The sequence below is a fragment of the Oncorhynchus mykiss genome, chromosome 16, assembly GCF_057628025.1.
Source record: "Oncorhynchus mykiss isolate SJ-2025 chromosome 16, ASM5762802v1, whole genome shotgun sequence".
In the NCBI taxonomy this organism is placed as follows: Eukaryota; Metazoa; Chordata; class Actinopteri; order Salmoniformes; family Salmonidae; genus Oncorhynchus; species Oncorhynchus mykiss.
The window spans coordinates 27,182,955-27,204,301 of record NC_143037.1 but is presented as its reverse complement, the minus strand read 5'-3'; the positions used below and the strand labels follow the sequence as shown (position 1 = coordinate 27,204,301).

Genomic DNA, 21,347 nt, shown 5'->3' with positions numbered 1-21,347 from the left:
TGTGAATTAGAAAATGCCTGTTTGCACGCAAGATCCATGATTATGGTACAGTCTAAAATATTACTGGAAATAAGGATGTTAACAACAGTCAGAACAAAAGGACCATCCCGTCCATTGCTTGTTTCTACGTGCAAATTAGAATGGCTGTTTATTTCTTGAAACATAATAAATTCCCTCAACACCAAAGTCAGGGCAGAACAAAATTGTGTTTATTTTACTCTTTGGTATTCTTTATACATAATTGCATAGCACAATGGTGGAAAAAAACATTGTAAAATCTTTGGCACTACAATTGCGATACATGGTAGCCTCAAATTTAAAATAGACAATATATCAGTATAGAAATGCAATAGCAGTGATAATTATACTTTGCAATGTAAAGCAAATATATTAAATGGGTTTTTATTAAAGATCCTTCATCAAAATGTTCATAAAAAGGTTCCATTCGATACCATCAAAAATGTCAATTTCAAATAATTCAGTGGTCAATATTCCATTTGATAAGTCATGGATTTACATACACCATGTGATAACAACTTTCTATTATTTTCTCTTTGGAAAACTTCCTCAAAAGTTTAGCTATGGCTTCTGCATTGGTCATCTATGTGTCTTGGAGATCTATGCTCCCTTCTCACCCAAATATTTTTGTTGGCCTCTGTGTACCCTGCGGACAAAACTAGTTGAAATGTTCATTATGACATCATTTCAACCAGTTTTGCCTGCATGGTACCAGTCTAATAGAGATTTGGATTGTCTTAGACTTTTCTCTCTATCCCTTTCTCTTTCTAGTCGCCAATGTTGTCTTATAACCCAGAAAGAGTCCAGCTCTGATCTCTCTCTCATTCTCTGCGACAAAACAAAATGGCTGACAGATATTTGTTCAACTTCGCAACTAGAAAAGAGCTGGGTCGAATTCATTAGGCACCAAACGCATTGAAACAGGGACGGACCTGGACTTGTCCAATAAGAAATACTCATTTACGTTTTCTGTTGCAAAACATTTTAAATTGTTATGTGCCCTAATGAACACGACATACACCTGGTATGGGAGTTATGGAAGAAGAAAACATAGGATGGGCAGCGTCCTTCTCGGTGCTCAGCCGAAGAGTTTGATGAAGCAGGGATGGCAGTAGGGCTTGTTCTCCTGCTCTTTGAAACAACCCTTGCTGAGGGGCTTGAGGCAGAAGTGGCACACCAGGTGGTGCGGGTGGAATTTGGCACCCATGGCGGTGACGCAGCGGCCCAGGATGGGCTGTTGGCACGCCTGGCACATGCTGCCGCGCGACTGGTGGTAGTGGGCCTCGCACAGCGGCTGGCCCTCGTGCTCGAAGAAGCTGCCGTTGACGAAGGGGCAGTAGCACTCCTGCAGACACGACAAAAGGCAAAGGGAGTTGAGTTGGAGATGAACATGTGATACAAAAAATGTGTGGTGCGTGGTTTGTGTGGTGTTCGATTCACATTCGTAACAAGTGTCCATGTTTGGACAATCTTTGTCCTTATAGACATAAAGACACAGACCCCACCCCGACACACACACACACTTACCCTGCACACAAAGCACTGCGGGTGCCACAGGGAGTTGAGGGCAGAGATGTAGTTCTCCAGGATTGGCTGGGTGCATCCTTGGCAACGGGAGGCGAAGAGGGACAAGAAGCACTGCTGGCAGTACTGCTGACCCTCGCGGTCATGGAAACCTACAGAGAGGAAGGGAGACACAGGCGGTTAAGTATTATGTAAAACAAATCAAGAAACATATACATGGTAGTACATTTACATTCATTTACATTTACATTTACATACACTCATTGAAATATATGCCAAAATACATGCCAAATTGGAAGTAATGAAGTAATGCGTGTGTAAGCCTCAGTAGTAGGGTCATTCCATGAAGAGGGCCTTTGCGTAGTGTAATTTGTGTATTTTTTTTTTTTATTTCACGTAATTTTAACATTTTGTTATAAAAATGGTAAACTTCATAAAAAACACGAACAAATGCTCTAAAATCACCCAAATACATCATTTTAGAAATGGCAACGCTCTCAGTATAGTGATGCAGGTATTTAGATGTTGTACACATGAAATTGTGTCATTCCGAACTTTATCCGTAATGTTATATTCCATTTTGGTGGACTTGAGCGATAGTTTTCCGTATGGGAGCATGCACATGCTTTCTCATTTCCATTGTAGTGATAGAAAGCTAGCTTAACAAAAATACCAAAGTTGTTCAAACATTTCTATCCCGTCTATCTATGGGTAATAGGGTTGACATGTTATGCTCAACGCTTTCTACCACAAAACACCAGCAAATGTCCAAAACGAGTAGAACCAGCTCACCTGCTTTTTACACTATACGAGTAGAACCAGCTCACCTGCTTTTTACACTATACGAGTAGAACCAGCTCACCTGCTTTTTACACTATACGAGTAGAACCAGCTCACCTGCTTTTTACACTATGATTTGACTCTTACCTGTTCAATGTTTCTTTTGAATATTTTTTTTTTAAAGGAATGGTTTCCCTATATTAAAACGAGAGTTCAGTTCACAAAACAGGATGGACCTTAAAATGAGGGACAAATGTAAATGAATCACTTAAAAATAAATAAATAAATAATAATCTTTAAAAATTACTTTGTCAAAGCGACAAAAGAACTAGGGCAAAAAAGAAGATGAGAACCAAAGAAGATGGTGAATACTTGGGGAAATGTAGGGGTTAAGTGGGTTAAAATCTTCCTTAAGTCAAGAAAAATAGGAAAATATATTTATATTATTAAAAGACACTTCATTTAATATTTTTTTTTTCAAATATCAAAGGGCTGCAAAAGGCACTCTATTTGTGGAACAACAAAGTAAGTGTGTTTTCTGGTGTTGTATTGCTGAGGACCATGGAACAAAACAACCTACAGTTCATTATTGTCTACATCCCAGTGTGGCCCTTGGCAGGAAGCGTGGGTTTATTACCTTCCTCTCCGAATGCCCGGCTGCACTTGACGCAACAGAAACACTCTGGGTGCCAATTTTTGTCCAGGGCGGTGACCATTTTCTACACAGGCAACACAGAAAACAGTTTTTTATGGCTTCAGGTGACATACACACTTTGTAAGGGCTGTATAACTAAGGCTAATATCACTGGACATGTTAATGAAACAGTGTAAAGGAGTGTAATGGTGGAAATTAGTTATATACAGTAGGTAAACACAATGTATTAATTTTGACACCATTTTATGTAAGTACATAGACATTTGTGGTGAAGTAGACAGTATACACACACACATGCACGCACACACACACTCCTGCACACACACAGTGTCAGGTGGAGGTTTTACATTGAGTATGGGCTTGTTGCAGTGTGCGCAGTGGGGAGAGTAGAGGGTAAAGTAGTCCGACTCGCAGTACGGCTGACCATCCTTTTCGAAGAAGTTCCGGCTGCCCAGTTCTGTCTCACACTCCGAGCACACAAAGTGTTCCGGGTGCCATACCCGCCCCAGAGCAGTCACCACCTGGAGGGTCAAAGGTGAATGGTCAGTTATTTAATGGCTATTCGCACTACTGAACCGAATCGAGCCAAGCCAAACTGTACTGAGCTGGCCTGGTTACGTATCCACCATAGTTACTGGAACCATGCTGCACAGGACAGTGTTAAAAGAAAACATTCGAGCCAGCACAATGGGGTTTGGGATGGCACAAGTGTGAAAACGGTACTGGCTTGCCCATAGATCAAGCACAAATGTGATGCATTATCATGTGAAACAGAACAAAGTTAAGAACTTTCTTAGCAAAAATTGTTATGTTCTACAAGGTACAGGAAGAATCTCCACAATGGGACAGTGTTGCGCGATCGATCACCTGTCCTACAACCGGTTTCTGACAGGCCGAGCAGCTACCCTTGGAGGATGTGGGGACTCCCTGCCTGGTTAAATCCGATTGGAGGAGCCCCAGCATGCTGTCCAATGAGCCGCCGGAAGAGGCTTGTGGGGGCGGGACCGGATGCTGTGGTACTGTGATCACTGGTGTGACAGCTGGAGCTGGCTAATAAGAGAGAAGGAGAGTTAGATAACATACCAGTGATCACCTGTGACACAAATGTCAATGTGATTAGGATGCATTAGGACCAGAGAGTGCATGGTGATTCTTGTCATGCTTTTGAATTAGTTGAACTGAACGGGCGTTCCGAATTGTCTATGTTGCAGTCGCACTGCACTGATTATTAGATCTCACAATACCCGGTGAAGTCATCAGGCATTGTGAGATCTGAACCCATATAGCATCTCAGAGTATGAGCACTGATCTCTGATCAGTTTTGCCTTTTAAATAGAAATGAATAAGAGGGGGGACCTGATCCTAGATCAACACTCCTACTCTGGGAAGCTTTGTGAATACTGCCCTGAGACCAGTAACATCTCAGGGAACTAAATTAATATGATATGATATCATGAGTCATGAGTCGATGAGTCATTCCGACTCATCGACTGCAATAGAGACGACCTGGAACACAACCGTTGACACTGGCAAGCAGACAGGGAAGGACAGAGACAGACAAGCATATACTTGTAAACAGAGAGTAAAGCTCAATTCAGAGTGCACAGCCGCAGAGACGCGACAGTCCGCGCGGCCCATTTACGAACCTCATTTAACTGGCTGTTATCAAGTCGCGGGCGACGTACGTCACAATAGACCGCATGGCTCTGCGGCTCCGCAGTTTTGAACTCTGTAGCGTTCTTAATGCGTAGAGCATGAGTGGATAACGATAGACAAGCAGAGAGAGAAAGAGGACTATATATAAATGCAATGCATCAAGAACATTGTACTGTATACACAGTATTATAAGATGATCTGCAATATTTTCGTGGTGCAAAAGAGCATAGATCTATGAAAAACCGAAAGGTTGCTGGATCGAATCCCTGAGCTAACAAGGTAAAAATCTGTCGTTCTGCCCCTGAGCAAGGCAGTTAACCCACTGTCCCCCGGGCGCCGAAGATGTGGCTGTCAATTAAGGCAGCCCCCTGCACCTCTCTGATTCAGAGGGGTTGGGTTAAATGCAGAAGACACATTTCAGTTGAAAGCATTCAGTTGTAGAACTGACTAGGTACCTCCCTTTCCCCCCAATGCATAAAGAGATGTCACCTGATCACACACGTTGTTGAAGGAAAGTTTAAAGTTCAATTACACTGCCAGATTGTAATGAGGTTTAGTATTTTTGCACAAATCTGTTCTCTTTTGCGTCACAAAAATGTTGCCCGTAGTGAACTAAACTGTGCAGTAGCATACAGGCTGTAGTGTTTAATGTGAAGTATACAGGTTGGTAGTGGGGCTCTTACTGTGCTCTGGACTCTGAAGTCAGACAGAGAGGCCATGAGTTTGTCCAGCTCAAGTGTAGCTGAGGTGGCTGACGGCTTCACCGAACTGAATGAATTAATACATTTATTTTATCATTCAAAACACAGGTTAAGCTTTTCCAGTTGGAGAGACAACATTACAGACATAAAAAAATTATAACGGATGAACACAACTAGAGTACAGGATCGTGTTCATTAGTCAAACGGAAGAAAATGGCCTGAAACAGGGAGAGACTACCTTGACTTAAGAAAATAATAAACATACATTTTTCATAGCAAAACATTTGCAACTTTGGAAGGAGTTAAAGGGGCAATCTGCAGTTGCTACATCCATACTTGGACTTATACATTAATTATATATACAAATTGATTCTTGAAGAGAACCTAATTTATAAATGGCTCATGAGCTTATTTCAACTGTTGTACCCCATAAGTACCCAAAATATAAGCTTGTGTTACTCCAATGTTTGAAAACATTGTAAATGTAAACAAATACTATAGAGCTTCAAAACATGCTTAAAACTACAATTTTTATATCTTGGATGGTCAGTGATTGCATCCATAGCTCGGTCTAAGAATTTGAAAGTGATTACATTTCTCCAGGCCCATCCTTCAGCTTTTTACCAAAACTTTGTTATTGCTTCAACTGCTGATCGGTCGTTTAACTGAACACATAGCACTATACACACTTCAACTATAGTAGGAGCACTAAAAAGACAGTATCCTGGAACAAAATAGAATGCATTCCAAATGGCACGCTGTTCCCTATATAGTGCACTACTTTTTACAAGAGCCCTAGAGTCCCTGGGCAAAAGCAATGTACTATAAAGGGAATAGTGTGCCATTTGGGACGCAAGCCAGTATTTACGCCTTTGGGGCAGGGTTCACCAACTGGCGGCCCAAGGGAGATTTTACTTGGTCCCCCAAGTTTTATGAACACTTTTGTATAAATACAGTGGCATTTTTCCTATTTTGTTGCCTTACAACCTGGAATTAATTTTTTGGGGGTTTGTATCATTGGATTTACACAACACAACACTTTGAAGGTGCAAAATATTTTTTCTTGTGAAACAAACAAAAAATAAGACAAAAAAAAACAGAAAACTTGAGCGTGCATAACTACTCACCCCCCCAAAGTCAATACTTTGTAGAGCCACCTTTTGCAGCAATTACAACTGCAAGTCTCTTGTGGTACATCTCTATAAACTTGGCACATCTAGCCACTGGGATTTTGCCCATTTTTCAAGGCAAAACTGTTCCAGTTGGATGGGTTCCGATGGTGTACAGCAATCTTTAAGTCATACCACAGATTTTCAATTGGATTTAGGTCTGGGCTTTGGCTAGGTCATTCCAAAACATTTAAATGTTTCCTCTTAAACCACTCAAGTGTTGCTTTAACAGTATGCTTAGGGTCATTGTCCTGCTGGAAGGTGAACCTCTGTCCCAGTCTCAAATCTCTGGAAGACTGAAACAGGTTTCCCTCAAGAATTTCTCTGTACTTAACACCATCCATCACTCCTTCAATTCTGACCAGTTTCCCAGTCCCTGCCGATGAAAAACATCCCCACAGCATGATGCTGCCACAAACCACGCTTCACTGTGGATGACGTTCTCGGGGTGATGAGAGGTGTTGGGTTTGCGCCAGACATAGCGTTTTCCTTAATGGCCAAAAGGCTACATTTTTGTCTAATCTAACCAGAGTACCTTCTTTCATATGTTTGTGGAGGCTCCCACTTGCCTTTTGGCGAACACCAAACGTGTTTGATAATTTTTTTCTTTATGCAATGGCTTTTTCCTGGCTACTCTTCCGTAAAGCCCAGCTCTGTGGAGTGTATGGCTTAAAGGGGTCCTATGGACAGATACTCCAATCTCTGCTGTGGAGCTTTCAAGCTCCTTCAGGGTTATCTTTGGTCTCTTTGTTGCCTCTCTGATTAATGCCCTCCTTGCCTCTGATTAATGCCCTCCTTGCACTCTGAAAGTTTTTTTTTTCATTTGACTTGGACTATTTTCATTTCACCTATTTTGTGTATGTCCATTACATGAAATCCAAATAAAAATCAATTTAAATTACAGGTTGTAATGCAACAAAATAGAAAAAACACCAAGGGGGATGAATACTTATGCAGGGCACTGTATACAGTACCAGTCAAAAGTTTGGACAAACCTACTTATTCAAGGGTATTTCTTTATTTTTACTATTTTCTACATTGTTGGATAATAGTGAAGACATCAAAACTATGAAATAACACATATGGAATCACGTAGTAACCAAATCAAAATATATTTTAGGCAAATTTAGGCTTCAAAGTAGCCACCCTTTGCCTTGATGACAGCATTCTCTCAACAAGCATCATGAAGAATGCTTTTCCAACAGTCTTGAAGGTGCTCCCACATATGCTGAGCACTTGTTGGCTGCTTTTCCTTCACTTTGAGGTCCAATTTATTCCAAACCATCTCAATTGGTTGAGGTTAGGTGATTGTGGAGTCCATTTCATCTGATGTAGCACTCCATCACTCTTTCTTGGTCAAATAGCCCCTACACAGCCTGGGGGTATGTTAGGTCACTGTCCCGTTGAAAAACAAATTATATTCCCACTAAGCACAAACCAGATGGAATGGTGTATCGCTGCAAAATACTGTAGTAGTCATGCTGGTTAAGTGTGCCTTGAATTCTAAATAAATCACAGACATTGTCACCAACAAAGCACCCCCACACCATCATACCTGCCCCTCCGTGCTTCACAGTGGGAACCACACATGTGGAGATCATCCGTTCACCTACTGTGCATCTCATAAATACCAAAAATTGAACATTTGGACAGATTTCAAAAATTGAAAATCAGACCAAAGGACAGATTTCCACCGGTCTAATGTCCATTGCTCGTGTTTCTTGGCCCAAGCAAGTCTCTTTTTCTTATTGGTGTCCTTTAGTAGTGGTTTCTTTGCAGCAATTCGACCATGAAGGTCTGATTCAGTCTCCTCTGAACAGTTGATGTTGAGAGCCAGTTTCATCAAAGCACCTGATGGTTTTTGGGACTGCACTTGAAGAAACCAACCTTCATGTCTTAAAGTAATAATGGACTAACATTTCTCTTTTCTTATTTGAACTGTTCTTGCCATAATATGGACTTGGTATTTAACAAAATAGGGTTATCTTCTGTATACCACCCCTACCTTGTCACAACACAACTGATCGGCTCAAATGCATTAATAAGGAAAGAAATTCCACAAATTAACTTTTAACAAGGCACACGCGTTAATTGAAATGCATTCCAGGTGACTACCTCATGAAGCTGGTTGAGAGAATGCCGAGAGTGTGCAAAGCTGTCATCAAAACAAAGGGTGGCTACTTTGAAGAATCTTAAATATAAAATATATTTAGATTTGTTTAACACTTTTTGGTTACTACATTATTCCATGTGTGTTATTTCATAGTTTTGATGTCTTCACTATTATTCTACATTGTAGAAAATAATAAAAATAAAGAAATACCCTAGAATGAGTAGGTGTGTCCAAACTTTTGACTGGTACTGTATATATATTTTTATCTCATAAAATACTCTAAAAACACCAGAAAATTAGCTACCAGTAATTTTAATTATGAAAATCTATTCCCAAGTATTGAATGCATAATAGAGAGACATGATCATATACAAATGTCAGCAAGGTCCGAAATTATCGTTTTAGTCAAATATTATATCTGTTTGAGAATCTTGCGGTCAATTTGCAGTCTACAAATTATGTTCCGGCCCCCCGACCATCTGATCAAGAAAAAAATTGACCCGTGGCTGAATCTAGTTGACGATCCCTGCTTTAGGGTATATGGAGGGTGTATATGGGTACCTGGGGTAGGGTGTTGTGACCTTGTCCTTGGACCCCTGGAACTCTTTTATCTTGTCCCTCTCATCCTTTTTAGTGGTGGGAAACTGGGCCAGAATCTCATCTACCAACAGACAAAGACGAACACACAAAGCATGAATACCACATGTTGAGAAAATGCTGCTCGAAAACAACACACACACACACACACACACACACACACACACACACACACACACACACACACGGTATGAATATGACCTTGTTTACATCATCAAACATTTAGCAAACACTGTCCAGTGGAGACTTATGAGGGCAAGCCTATTCTGACTGACCTGTGATGTTGAACTGGGTGGCGTTGAGCTCCTGCAGAAGGTGGTCCAGTTCGCTGAGACCCCCTCCTAACACAGAGGAGGAGGAGAAGGCCGGAGGGGGAGGGTCGGCCGTGCGGGGGGAGCGAGGCTTATTCACTGTGCTGGAGGGGAGATAGGGTGAGAGAGGGTGAGAGAAAGAGAGAGTGAAAAGGAGAGAGTGGGAGATGGGGAAAGAATGGTATAACTCAAACAAATTAATGGGGGGGTGGGGGGACTGAACCAACATTCATACACTACCATTCAAAAGTTTGGGGTCACTGAGAAATGTCCTTGTTTTGCATCAAAACTTACATGAAATGAGTTGCGAAATGAATAAGAAATATAGTCAAGACGTTGACAAAGTTGTAAATAATGATTTCTAATAATTGTGTCCTTCAAACTTTGCTTTTGTCAAAGAATCCTCCATTTGCAGCAATTACAGCCTTGCAGACCTTTGGCATTCTAGTTGTCAATTCGTTGAGGTAATCTGAAGAGATTCACCCCATGCTTCCTGAAGTACCTCCCACAAATTGGATTGGCTTGATGGGCACTTCTTACGTACCATACGGTCAAGCTGCTCCCACAACAGCTCAATAGGGTTGAGATCCGGTGACTGTGCTGGCCACTCCATTATAGACAGAATACCAGCTGACTGCTTCTTCCCTAAATAGTTCTTGCATAGTTTGGAGCTGTGTTTGGAGCTGTGCTTTGGGTCATTGTCCTGTTATAGGAGGAAATTGGCATACAGAGTATGGCATGGCGTTGCAAAATGGAGTGATAGCCTTCCAAGATCACTTTTACCCTGTACAAATCTCCCACTTTCCCACCCCCAATGCACCCCCAGACCATCACATTGCCTCCACCATGCTTGACAGATCAAATCAAATTCATTTATATAGCCCTTCTTACATCAGCTGATATCTCAAAGTGCTGTACAGAAACCCAGCCTAAAACCCCAAACAGCAAGCAATGCAGGTGTAGAAGCACTCCTCCAGCATCTTTTCATTTCTTCTGCGTCTCACAAATGTTCTTCTTTGTGATCCGAACACCTCAAACTTAGATTTGTCTGTCCATTACACCTTTTTCTAATCTTCCTCTGTCCAGTGTCTGTGTTCTTTTGCCCATCTTAATCTTTTATTTTTATTGGCCAGTCTGAGATATGGCTTTTTTTTTGCAACTTTGCCTAGAAGGCCAGAATCCCAGAGTCACCTCTTCACTGTTGACATTGAGACTGGTGTTTTATAGGTACTATTTAATGAAGCTGTCAGTTGAGGACTTGTGAGGCATCTGTCTCTCAAACTAGACACTCTAATGTACTTGTCCTCTTGCTCAGTTGTGCACCGGGGCCCCCCACTCCTCTTTCTATTCTGGTTAGAGCCAGTTTGCGCTGTTCTGTGAAGGGAGTAGTACACAGCGGTGTACGAGATCTTCAGTTTCTTGGCAATTTCTCGCATGGAATAGCCTTCATTTCTCAGAACAAGAATAGACTGACGAGTTTCAGAAGAAAGTTATTTGTTTCTGGACATTTTAAGCCTGTAATCGAACCCACAAACGCTGATGCTCCAGATTCTCAACTAGTCTAAAGAAGGCCAGTTTTATTGCTTAGTTTAATCAGAACAAGGTTTTAGCTATGCTAACATAATTGCAAAATGGTTTTCTAATGATCAATTAGCCTTTTAAAATGAGAAACTTGGATTAGCTAACACAACATTCCATTGGAACACAAGAGTGATGGTTGCTGATAATGGGCCTCTGTACACTTATGTAGATATTCCATAAAGAATCTGCTGTTTCCAGCTACAATAGTCATTTACAACATTAACAATCTCTACACTCTATTTCTGATCAATTCGATGTTATTTTAATGGACCAGAAATTTGCTTTTTTTTTCAAAAACAAGGAAATGTCTTAGTTACCCCAAACTTCTGAACAGTAGTGTATTTTCAACAATATGATTTAAATATTTTATAAACATTCATAAATATAGTGTATCTACAAATGTACCTGATGCCCTGCTGGTTTGTTACAGGAATGCACATTCTTGGCACCCGAATAATCCGGACCCTGTTTGCAAACCCTCTTAGGGTAAAACTACTGAAAAATAACCCTATCATGTATAAAGTGTAAACTCCACCTTGTAGCATTTACATTGGGACACCGCTAAACCAATATTCGGAAGCCAGTCTTTGGCTGGTTTTTCACATCAACAAAAGACCATAAATCAAAATAATTCAATCAAGTTGGGGGGAAACCATGCAATGTCTATCTAATCTGATATCATACCCATGTGAACCTCAATGGATTATTATAATTTGTGAATAACATGGGTTCATGCAAGGCCTATCGAAGCAAATACATTTTCAAGAGAGATTGGGTTGGCAGGATCCCAAATGATCCAGATTTGAGAATATTAGCAGAATATCCAGAGACTAAAAAACTGAAGGGACATGTTTTATTTGCAAGGGCTATTGAGTTGAGGATTGTGTGGTGGTCGCTTCATTGCATGCTTCTATCCAACTGTTGCCAATCGTAGGTTATGTATCCTACCGCGTCAGACAGGGCAGACTATATACCAAAAGGCCAAAGCTTACCAAAAGCAACATTTGAAGAAAGCGGCAATAGCCCAATGATGATAGTAAAATGATGCTTTGTTACATGTAACCACACAGTTTGGCAATTTTGGACTGACAGTGAAGCAATCACCACACTCAACTCAATACCCCCTGCAAATAAAGAATGTGTCCATCTGGTCACGCTTCCACCGACCAACAGCGAGGTGGAGCTCCGGCTGGAGGCCCTTGCACCAGCGAAGAATGAGGTGGAGCTCTGCCTGGAGGCCCTTCCACCAGCGAAGAACGAGGTGGACCACCAGCTAGAGGCCCTTCCACCAACAAACAATGAGGTGGAGCTACGTCTGGAGGCCCTTCGACCAGTTAAGAACAAGGTGGAGCTCTTGTACATTACTGTCAAGAAAGCACCTTTTTTTTACAGTAATATACTGTTAAACCAAGTTTCTTTGGAATTTACAGTAACAAACTGCAACGCTTTTACAGTAACTTACAGGTAACGGCTGACAGTAAGTTACAGTAAACACAAGTTACGGTTTAAACAGGGTAATGTACTATTATGATGATGACTATTATGACTTTATTTCACATTAAGTTATAAAAAAATCTGATATTGACAAGATTAGAGATGTATGTCACAAAGGCAACCCCATTACAGTAAACATGATTCCAAAATGAAGTTACAAGCATCTTTTTACTGGGGGGGGTTCCACACTGATGTACTAAAATTGCGTTGGGCAACGCAGTACTCAAATAGAATAATATATGCCATTTACGTAACAGGCGCTTTTATCCAGTGACAACAGTGAATCCACACATTTTTATGTGACCCCAGTGGCAATCGAAACCACAACTCTGGTGTTGCTAGTGCCATTCTCCTACTAACTGAGCCACACAGGACCACTACAATGCATAAGTACAATACAATACTGTAAAATACAATACAGGTAGAAGGTCCCCATGAGTGTGCCAACCTCCTTCAGGCCATGGATGAGGCATGCATGACATCAATCCCGACCTACTGTGTCAGGCTTGGATTCTCCATGCCAAAAGATTTTTCTCAAGATGCATGAACATTGAGGACATTTACTGTGATGTCGATGAGAACCTATGCCCAAATGCTCATGACAGGCTTGAACCAAACTAGTGCCTGCTAATAAAACATTATTTATTTTAAACCTTGTTTCTTTCAATTATTTCCTTTGTTTCATTTGATTACAGTACACCTAAAGTGCCTTCAGAAAGAACACTGAACAAAAATATAAACAAAACATGTGAAGTGTTGGTCCCATGTTTCATGAGCTGAAATACAAATAACTAGAAATGAACAAAAAGCTTATTTCTCTCAAATCTTGTGCACAAATGTTTTATATCCCTGTTAGTGAGCTTTTCTCCTTTGCCAAGATAATCCATCCAACTGACAGGTGTGGCATATCAAGAAACAGCATGATCATTACACAGGTGCACCTTATGCTGGGGACAATAAAAGACAATAAAAGGCCACTTTATGCTGGGGACAATAAAAGACCACTTTTTGTAACAAAACACAATGCCACAGTGCAATTGTTTTGAGTTTTGAGGGAGAGTGCAATTGTCATGCTCACTCCTGGAATGTCTACCAGAGCTGTTGCCAGAGAATTTAATGTTAATTTCTCAACCATAAGCTGGCTCTAACGTTGTTTTATAGAATTTGGCTGTACGCCCAACCGGCCTCACAACCGCAGACCATGTGTAACCACGCCAGCCCAGGACCTCCACATTCGGCTTCTTCACCTGTGGGATTGACTGAGGGAGTATTTCTGTCTGTAATTAAGCCCTTTTGTGGGGAAAAACTCATTCTGATTGGCTGGGCCTGGCTCACCCATGGCTACACCAGTGCCCAGTCATGTGGAATCCATAGATTAGGGCCTAATTTATTTAATGATTTGCGTATATGAATTGTAACTCAGTAAAATATTTGAAAGTGTTGAATCTTGAGTTTATATTTTTTCTCACCCATCAACACACAATACCCCAGAGATCATCAACTAGATTCAACCGCCAGAAGATTTTTTCTTGAGTGGATGGTCAGGGGCTGGAACATAATTAGAAATCATTTGTAGACTGCAAATTGACCACAAGAAGCCCAAACAGATATAATGTTTGACTAAAACAATCATTTCAAACCTTACTTACATTTGAATATGATCACGTGTCTCTATATTATGCGTGGGAATACTTGGTAACAGTTCTCTTAAATTAAAATCACTTGGACCTGATTTCCTGGTGTTTTCTCTCTTTTATGCGCAACAACGAAATTTTACAAAAATACAAAAATATATACAGTACCAGTCAAAGGTTTGGACAAGCCTACTCATTCAAGGCTTTTTCTTTATTTATTGTAGAATAATAGTGAAGACATCAAAACTATGAAACAACACATATGGAATCATGTAATAACCAAAAAAGTGTTAAACAAATCACAATATATTCTTCAAAGTAGCCACCCTTTGCCTTGATAACAGCTTTAAATACTCTTGGCATTCTCCCAACAAGCTTCACCTGGAATGCTTTCCAACAGTCTCGAAGGAGTTCCCACATATGCTGAGCACTTGTGGGCTGCTTTTCCTTCACTCTGCTGTCCAACTCATCCCAAACCATCTCAATTGGGTTGAGGTCGGTGATTGTGGAGGCCAGGTCATCTGTTGCAGCACTCCATCACTCTCAGTCTTGATCAAATAGCCCTTACCCAGCCTGGAGGTGTGTTGGGTCATTGTCCTGTTGAAAAACAAATGATAGTCCCACTAAGCGCAAACCAAATGGGGTGGCGTATCGCTGCAGAATGCTGTGGTAGCCAAACTGGTTAAGTGTGCCTTGAATTCTAAATAAATCACTGACAGTCTCACCAGCAAACCATCCCCACACCATCAACTCCTCCTTCTCCATGCTTCCCGGTGGGAACCATACATGCGGAGCTCATCCGTTCACCTACTCTGCGTCTCACAAAGACAAGGCGGTTGGAACCAAAAATCTAAAATTTGGACTCTTCAGACCAAAAGACAGATTTCCACCGGTCTAATGTCCATTGCTTGTGTTTCTTGGCCTAAGCAAGTCTCTTCTTCTCATTGGGGTCCTTTAGTAGTGGTTTCCTCGAAGGCCTGATTCATGCAGCCTTGTCTGAACAGTTGATGTTGAGATGTGTCTGTTACTTGAACTCTGTGAAGCATTTATTTGGGCTACAATTTCTGAGGCTGGTAACTCTAACCTTTCCTCTGCAGCAGAGGTACCTCTGGGTCTTCCTTTCCTGTGGTGGTCCTCATGAGAGCCAGTTTCATCATAGCGCTTGATGTCTTTTGCGACTGCACTTGAAGAAACTTTCAAAGTTATTGAATTTTTCCGGATTAACTGACCTTCATGTCTTAAAGTAACGATGGGTTTCTCTTTGCTTATTTGAGCTGTTCTTGACATAGCACTATTTGGTAAAAGACCAAGTCCATGTTATCTCTGTATACCAACCCTTCCTTGTCACAACACAACTGATTGGCACACCTGTTAATTGAAATGCATTCCAGGTGACTACCTCATGAAGCTGGTTGAAACAATGCCAAGAGTGCAAAGCTGTCATTAAGGCAAACTGTAGATACTTTGAAGAATTTTAAATATAAAATCTATTTTGATTTGTTTTAAAACTTTTTTTGGGTTACTACATGATTCTGTATGTGTTATTTCTTAGTTTTGATGTCTTCACAAAATAGTAAAAAATAAAGAAAAACCCTGGAATGAGTAGGTGTGTCCAAAACTTTTGACTGGTACTGTATATATATATATATATATATATATATATATATATTATTACTTTTTTTTTGGGGGGGGGGGGGACCCTGGGGAACCCTGCCATACCCCATAATGACAAAAGTGAAAACATGTTTTTGATAAATGTTTGCAAAATATTGAAAATTAAATACAGAAACAACTCATTTACATAAGTATTCACACCCCTGAGTCAATACTTTGTTTAAGTATATGGGTTAAATAAACAAAAAATAAACAAAAACTACTTGAAAATCTATGGCAAGACCTGGAAATGATCAGCAACAGAATTTTGAAAAGAATAATGGGCAAATGTTGCAAAATCTAGGTGTGGAAAGCTCTTAGAGACTTACCCAGAAAGACTCACAGCTGTAATCGCTGCCAAAGGTGATTCTAATGTGTATTGACTCACGAGGTTGAATACTTATCTAATCAAGCTATATTCGTGTTTTATTTGTCATATTTTTTTTTATATGTATTTTTTTACAAATGTTAGAATATTTCTTCCACTTTGACATTACAGTATTTTGTGTAGATTGTTGACAATGAAAGATCTATGGGATGCTCGGGGGGGAGCAGAGGGCTGCACTCAAGGGGCACCACGGCAAAATCATTGACACCACGCAACAACAAAAAATATGGAACATGAACAAATATTTCTGCTGAGGCGCATTTTGAATATGCTAGAACATTCCACATGTATTTTTCCTCTGCAAACAAAACAAGAAATTATAATAGAAAAATCTAACAACCACACAGTAAAATAGTTTATATATTTACCTAGTAGGCTTGTTGTTGTGTTCTATGCTAGATAAATATTCCTCTCGTGGCGCATTCATGTAATAAGTGCCATAGGGAGGGAAACATGCATTCTGACAAGCAGGACAATGCACAACAATTCTTGCAATCGCGAAAACATTAGTTGTAATGACTTTTGTTGAAAAGAGGGGAATCCCAGCTTTCCATTCCTACTTTATTTATTCCTCAACTCCTAAATATGCGCGAACTGCACCATTTTAAACCCAGGATTTTAGCAGATAGGCAGATAGGCAACCCAATGCGTCAGCCTATTTATTTGCACTTTGCTGCATCAGTTGGGCTAAAGGTGATCATGTTTATTGCTAATAGCATACCTGATAATATGGACCATGCATAGGCATATTGTACATGGCCCAATATGTTGAAATCATTTTAGCAAATCATTTCACCAATGTGTTATTGGGCTAATTTCTGGAGGAGGAAATTCTATTTTAGATGGTGTCAGCATACTTATTTTCATTCATTTTGGAGTAGAATGTCCTTTTTGTCCAGAACTGAGCTCCTTAGTCCTTCTACAAAATAATTTAGAACCCCGACCATATCCCCCCCCCCCAATGCATAAGAATGTAGAATTCACAAAAAAAAGCCAGGGCCATAAACATTATTTCATATAGGGCTGTAAAATAATAGCCTGGTGGAACCAGCTTAATCGCTGCAGCTTTGACCACTCTGTTTTACTTAGTAAAGTAACTAATAATAAAGGAAAATAGTACCTGTACAGTTGTTTGTCTGGGTTTGGGTTCTGAGAACCATTGGACTTCATTGCAGCAGACACCGTCTAAAAGAAATGTTTGCACATTATAAACATAATTCACTTGTTTTTCAACCAGAAAGTCAATCTTCACTTTTGCTCTGAACTCAACGCTCACCCATCAACACAATACGAGTTACGGTACTTCATAACTATTCTATAAAAACATTTAACTTTGACAAGATGAGTTTCTAAGCAGAGTCTGATCCCTCCTTACTACCTATCCTCTTTTAGCATTTTATAATTATCTACAGTATGAGACACTTCCAACAGCCTGTTCTATGTTGACTTCTCTCTTTTACCTCACCTGGAGTAGGCAGAAGTTGGCCCTCACCACTCATTCAGGCTCAGGTATATTTCCACCCCTCCTAATGGTTAAGATTTGGGGCAAAGGTAATCTGATCCAAGTTGTTAAGTCTACCTCAAAACTTAAAAAATGTTTCCTATCTCAAACCTCTTACCTGCTGGGGTGTGTAAGCTGGAGGCGGTGGCCTGGTCTGGGCGTTTTCCTGAGGGCTGGCAGGCGCGGGGTCAGATGTCGCCGGGGGATCAGAGGTAAGCAGGACTGGGCACCTGGCCAGGGGAGAGCTGGTGCTCTCTAGGTCAGCGAGGAGGGCGTCTACAGAGTCAGAGAGGATGGGAGTGTGCATAGAAATATAATCTATAGATTTTTTGAGATTCTATTTCAATGGGAGTCTTTGTAGAGGAATTCAAGATGCTGTCATTCATACTGTGCAGTCATTCATTTTGCCTCGGAGGGTGGTTAGTACACAGGTATTGGCTGATACCTATGTTGATGGTTAATGCTGGTTAAATACAAGAAATTGGAGAAATGGGAATGGGAGTGGAAATTATAGAAGGAAAATAGGAGGCAAAAAAGACAAAATAACAAAGGGACACATGGAGGAGGTGAGGACATAGAAGCAAAGTATTTTGACACACTGAGATACTACAGAAAGAGGGTGAAACACACAAACAAACATACATACATACAGACAGTTACGTACCAAACACAACAATACGAGGACTGAGAGGGTAGTTAGGTGAGTCAGGAACTCCTGAGGGTAGACAGACGGACTCAGTGACCAATCAGAGAGATGCAAATCAGACGCAGGCAGCAGAGAGGACACAGAGAGGCGGGCCAATTAGAGCGAGAATCACACATTGACCAATCAAAGCAAGGGACATCAAATGAGCAAACAAGCTAAAGTCACATGAAAAATATAACATTTCTGTAGACCTTTCTGGACATGCCAAAGTGATAAGGAAGCAGTGGAGGAAGGGTGTTTGTCAACTGATATCGAACTCAAACCTCATTTTTACGAGAAGTACAAGCCATTTTAGTATTCCTCCATGGCATACTGTATTTTACAACACATGATTGACATCATGGATGTATCCCTTTTATGGCCAAAACCAGGACAATGTGTCTTATTGGATTATTAGACAAGCTTTTCTCCTAATTTACATGGTTTACTTTTGCAAACCATGCAGAATCTGAAACAATACATGAATTATCAAACCATATTTCCAGGAAAATCTATTTTGATAATAATATTTGTGGAAGATGCACAGAGCATCACTTCATACAACTTTTGAGCAACTTTGAAGCAACTTCAGAGCAAAATAAGGATATATCGGGAAAATGACTGCTTTACATTTTCAAAATGGAATATTTAGTTGAGGTCAGTGTATTTATTTTAGAGCTAATTTGGTATTTATATGTACGTCACATTCATAATTTCTTGGTAAGAGTTAGACATATTAAACCTACATATGACTGGGGATGGTGAGACTGCCTTTTATCATCACAGTCTGTGGTCATTTCTCCCACTGATGATTCACATTGGTACAAACATGTGGAGAGAATGTTGTTCGCTCACACACACACACACACACACACACACACACACACACACACACACACACACACATTCTTTCTTTCTCACTCTCTCCCTCTCTTATACACACACACACTTACAGACTGGACTGCTCATATAAGGAGTTGAAATTCTCTCAATGTGAAATATGACCATATTTAGAGCTCTGCCTGCCGACTGTTTGACTTGGCCATAGCCTCTCTTAACAAGTGGTCTCGCTGAAAACCCCCACAAGTCACACCAACCAAAGACATCAACTTACAACATAACACACAACACTACAGCATAAACACACTGACATAAACACTGTCCCCCTATTTGAGAAAAAGTCGCCAGTCACCCGGCAACAACTGAACCTTGAAGTGCAATCCTATCCAGATGTGCTGAACCAGATGGAGACATTCTTCCTCATGCTTGCTAAGCATAAAATCCCTCCGTTTTGAAATATGTTGCACACACTACTCTTCGAGCGAGTAGGCCACAAGAGCAAATGCTTTGTTCTCTGGCCTGGTACAGCACACAACCCTCCTATTTTCACTGAACTTCATGAGTCTTGGTGAGCCATCGCGGCCCTAGGCTATTTCAGTGCTAGTTGAAGAGGGCTGGGACATTGCTTTCCATTCTGAAAGTTGCCACCATTTTTAAGAAAAGAGGGATATATGTATTCCTCAACCTCTGTATCAATAGTAATTTGAAAGGGGCTCTTCTAACTATTAAATCCACCCAGTAGTTCACTAACACTAATGATAGTCACACTCTTTTCCCCTGATGGCTGAATGAAATACATTGAGATCTTTATTATGTTAAAGTCCATCTCTGACTCATCGATAGCATTATAGACAGAGAGGGCCTACAGAGGACGTCCAAGATCTAATTTGGATTGAATTTGTGGTTAGAGCTAGAAGCACTGCATGTTGACATAGGATACAGTTACAGTAGTATACTCCTTGTTTTCTTGGCATAGAGTTAAAGAGAGCATGCTGTTTTACATTGCTGGAGTTGTCAAAGAAAAATGTCACAAAATTAAGCTTTTCCTGATCTTCTTTCCTCCCTTGAAAAAGAGGAGCACAATGTAGAGAAAGCAAGATTTGAGTTGGAAGATAATATTTGAGTTGTTCTATGGTTAAAAAGGTTATTCAATTGAGACCAGCGGATTTTCACTAGATAACAATCTCTCGTAAACATGGATTATAAGAGACCACCCATACAGTAGCTACTAGCTAGGCCTAAATCTAATGTAGTCGATATACTGATCAATTCAAAAGCTGACTCTATAGGCACAATAACAAAGACTTGAGGATAAGGGCTGTTACTTTCAAGTCTAAAATGACCTGCTTATAAGTAAAATGTTGCTTGATTAATAGGAATAGGACCCCAGATGCCCTTTCAAACCTCGTACTATTTATAGGTAATATCTTATGCCTAATCATGTTCCTATCTATTATCATAGATTATAAGAAAACATTGTTTTCTAAACTATTCCCTTTCAATGTGCATTTACCTTTGCTCCAAATTCCAGCAAAGATGGATCTCTTTCAAGAAAACAAAAATGTTACTTTTTTCATTGCCTCAGTACTCCAACCATCGTTCTTCAATTCCATTAGATAGCGGAGCACGTAGCTACAATGTTTCAAAGAGGGGCAATTGTCAATACATACCCAAATCATCCATGGTAAATTCTGAAATTAGCTTTTTTCCTCTTGATGTGAGAAAATATTAATATAATCAGCATCAGCTTGTAGTGGATGGTTTATTCTATTGAACCTTGTTCGTCAAACGTCCATGGAATGGCTGGATATATTATCTCTGTAACAGGGCTATTGTCTGCGTTGGCCCCGAAAAACTTTTTGGATTCCGTTATCTACTAACTATGCAAGTATAAAAAAAAAGGGCGTCCCGTTTCTTTTCCTCCACGACTCTCTTCCTGTATTATGCCTACTGGTACCACAGACTGGAGAAGGCGTAGTTAAATTACTGCGGTTACAACCAATGCGTTATATATACACACTAGATGACAAACCAAGGGCGATGCTTT

General features: G+C 40.4%; 1 protein-coding gene across 7 annotated transcripts; it reads right to left on the bottom strand.

The window, feature by feature from the left end:
* Positions 1-187: 187 nt before the first annotated feature.
* On the bottom strand, positions 188-21,347 carry LOC110491760 (transforming growth factor beta-1-induced transcript 1 protein). 7 transcript variants are annotated; one of them, XR_016487201.1, is made up of 13 exons: positions 20,971-21,265; positions 18,440-18,490; positions 17,894-18,051; positions 17,395-17,459; positions 9,489-9,628; positions 9,178-9,277; positions 5,317-5,401; positions 4,624-4,716; positions 3,845-4,027; positions 3,325-3,498; positions 2,440-3,041; positions 1,546-2,334; positions 188-1,363 (listed from the first exon to the last, which is right to left on the bottom strand). XR_016487201.1 is itself a non-coding variant. In XM_021565466.3 (13 exons), the coding sequence occupies exons 1-13, from the start codon at positions 20,981-20,983 to the stop codon at positions 1,097-1,099; spliced, it is 1,560 nt and encodes a 519-aa protein (XP_021421141.1). In that variant the 5' UTR covers positions 20,984-21,280; the 3' UTR covers positions 188-1,096. The 7 variants fall into 7 exon arrangements, 6 of the variants coding, with proteins under 6 accessions (XP_021421141.1, XP_021421142.1, XP_090058550.1 ...); XM_021565466.3 differs by having other exon boundaries at positions 1,546-1,694; positions 2,960-3,041; positions 20,971-21,280; XM_021565467.3 differs by lacking the exon at positions 18,440-18,490 and having other exon boundaries at positions 1,546-1,694; positions 2,960-3,041; positions 20,971-21,321.

Bases quoted from the DNA above. Each gene is read 5' to 3' on its own strand.
- LOC110491760 (XM_021565466.3), bottom strand. The intron at 17,460-17,893 runs GTAAGAGGTTTG...CATTTCTTTTAG, and splicing joins CAGCTTACACACCCCAGCAG to ACGGTGTCTGCTGCAATGAA. The intron at 1,695-2,959 runs GTAATAAACCCA...TCCTCTCTGTAG, and splicing joins CCGGGCATTCGGAGAGGAAG to GTTTCCATGACCGCGAGGGT.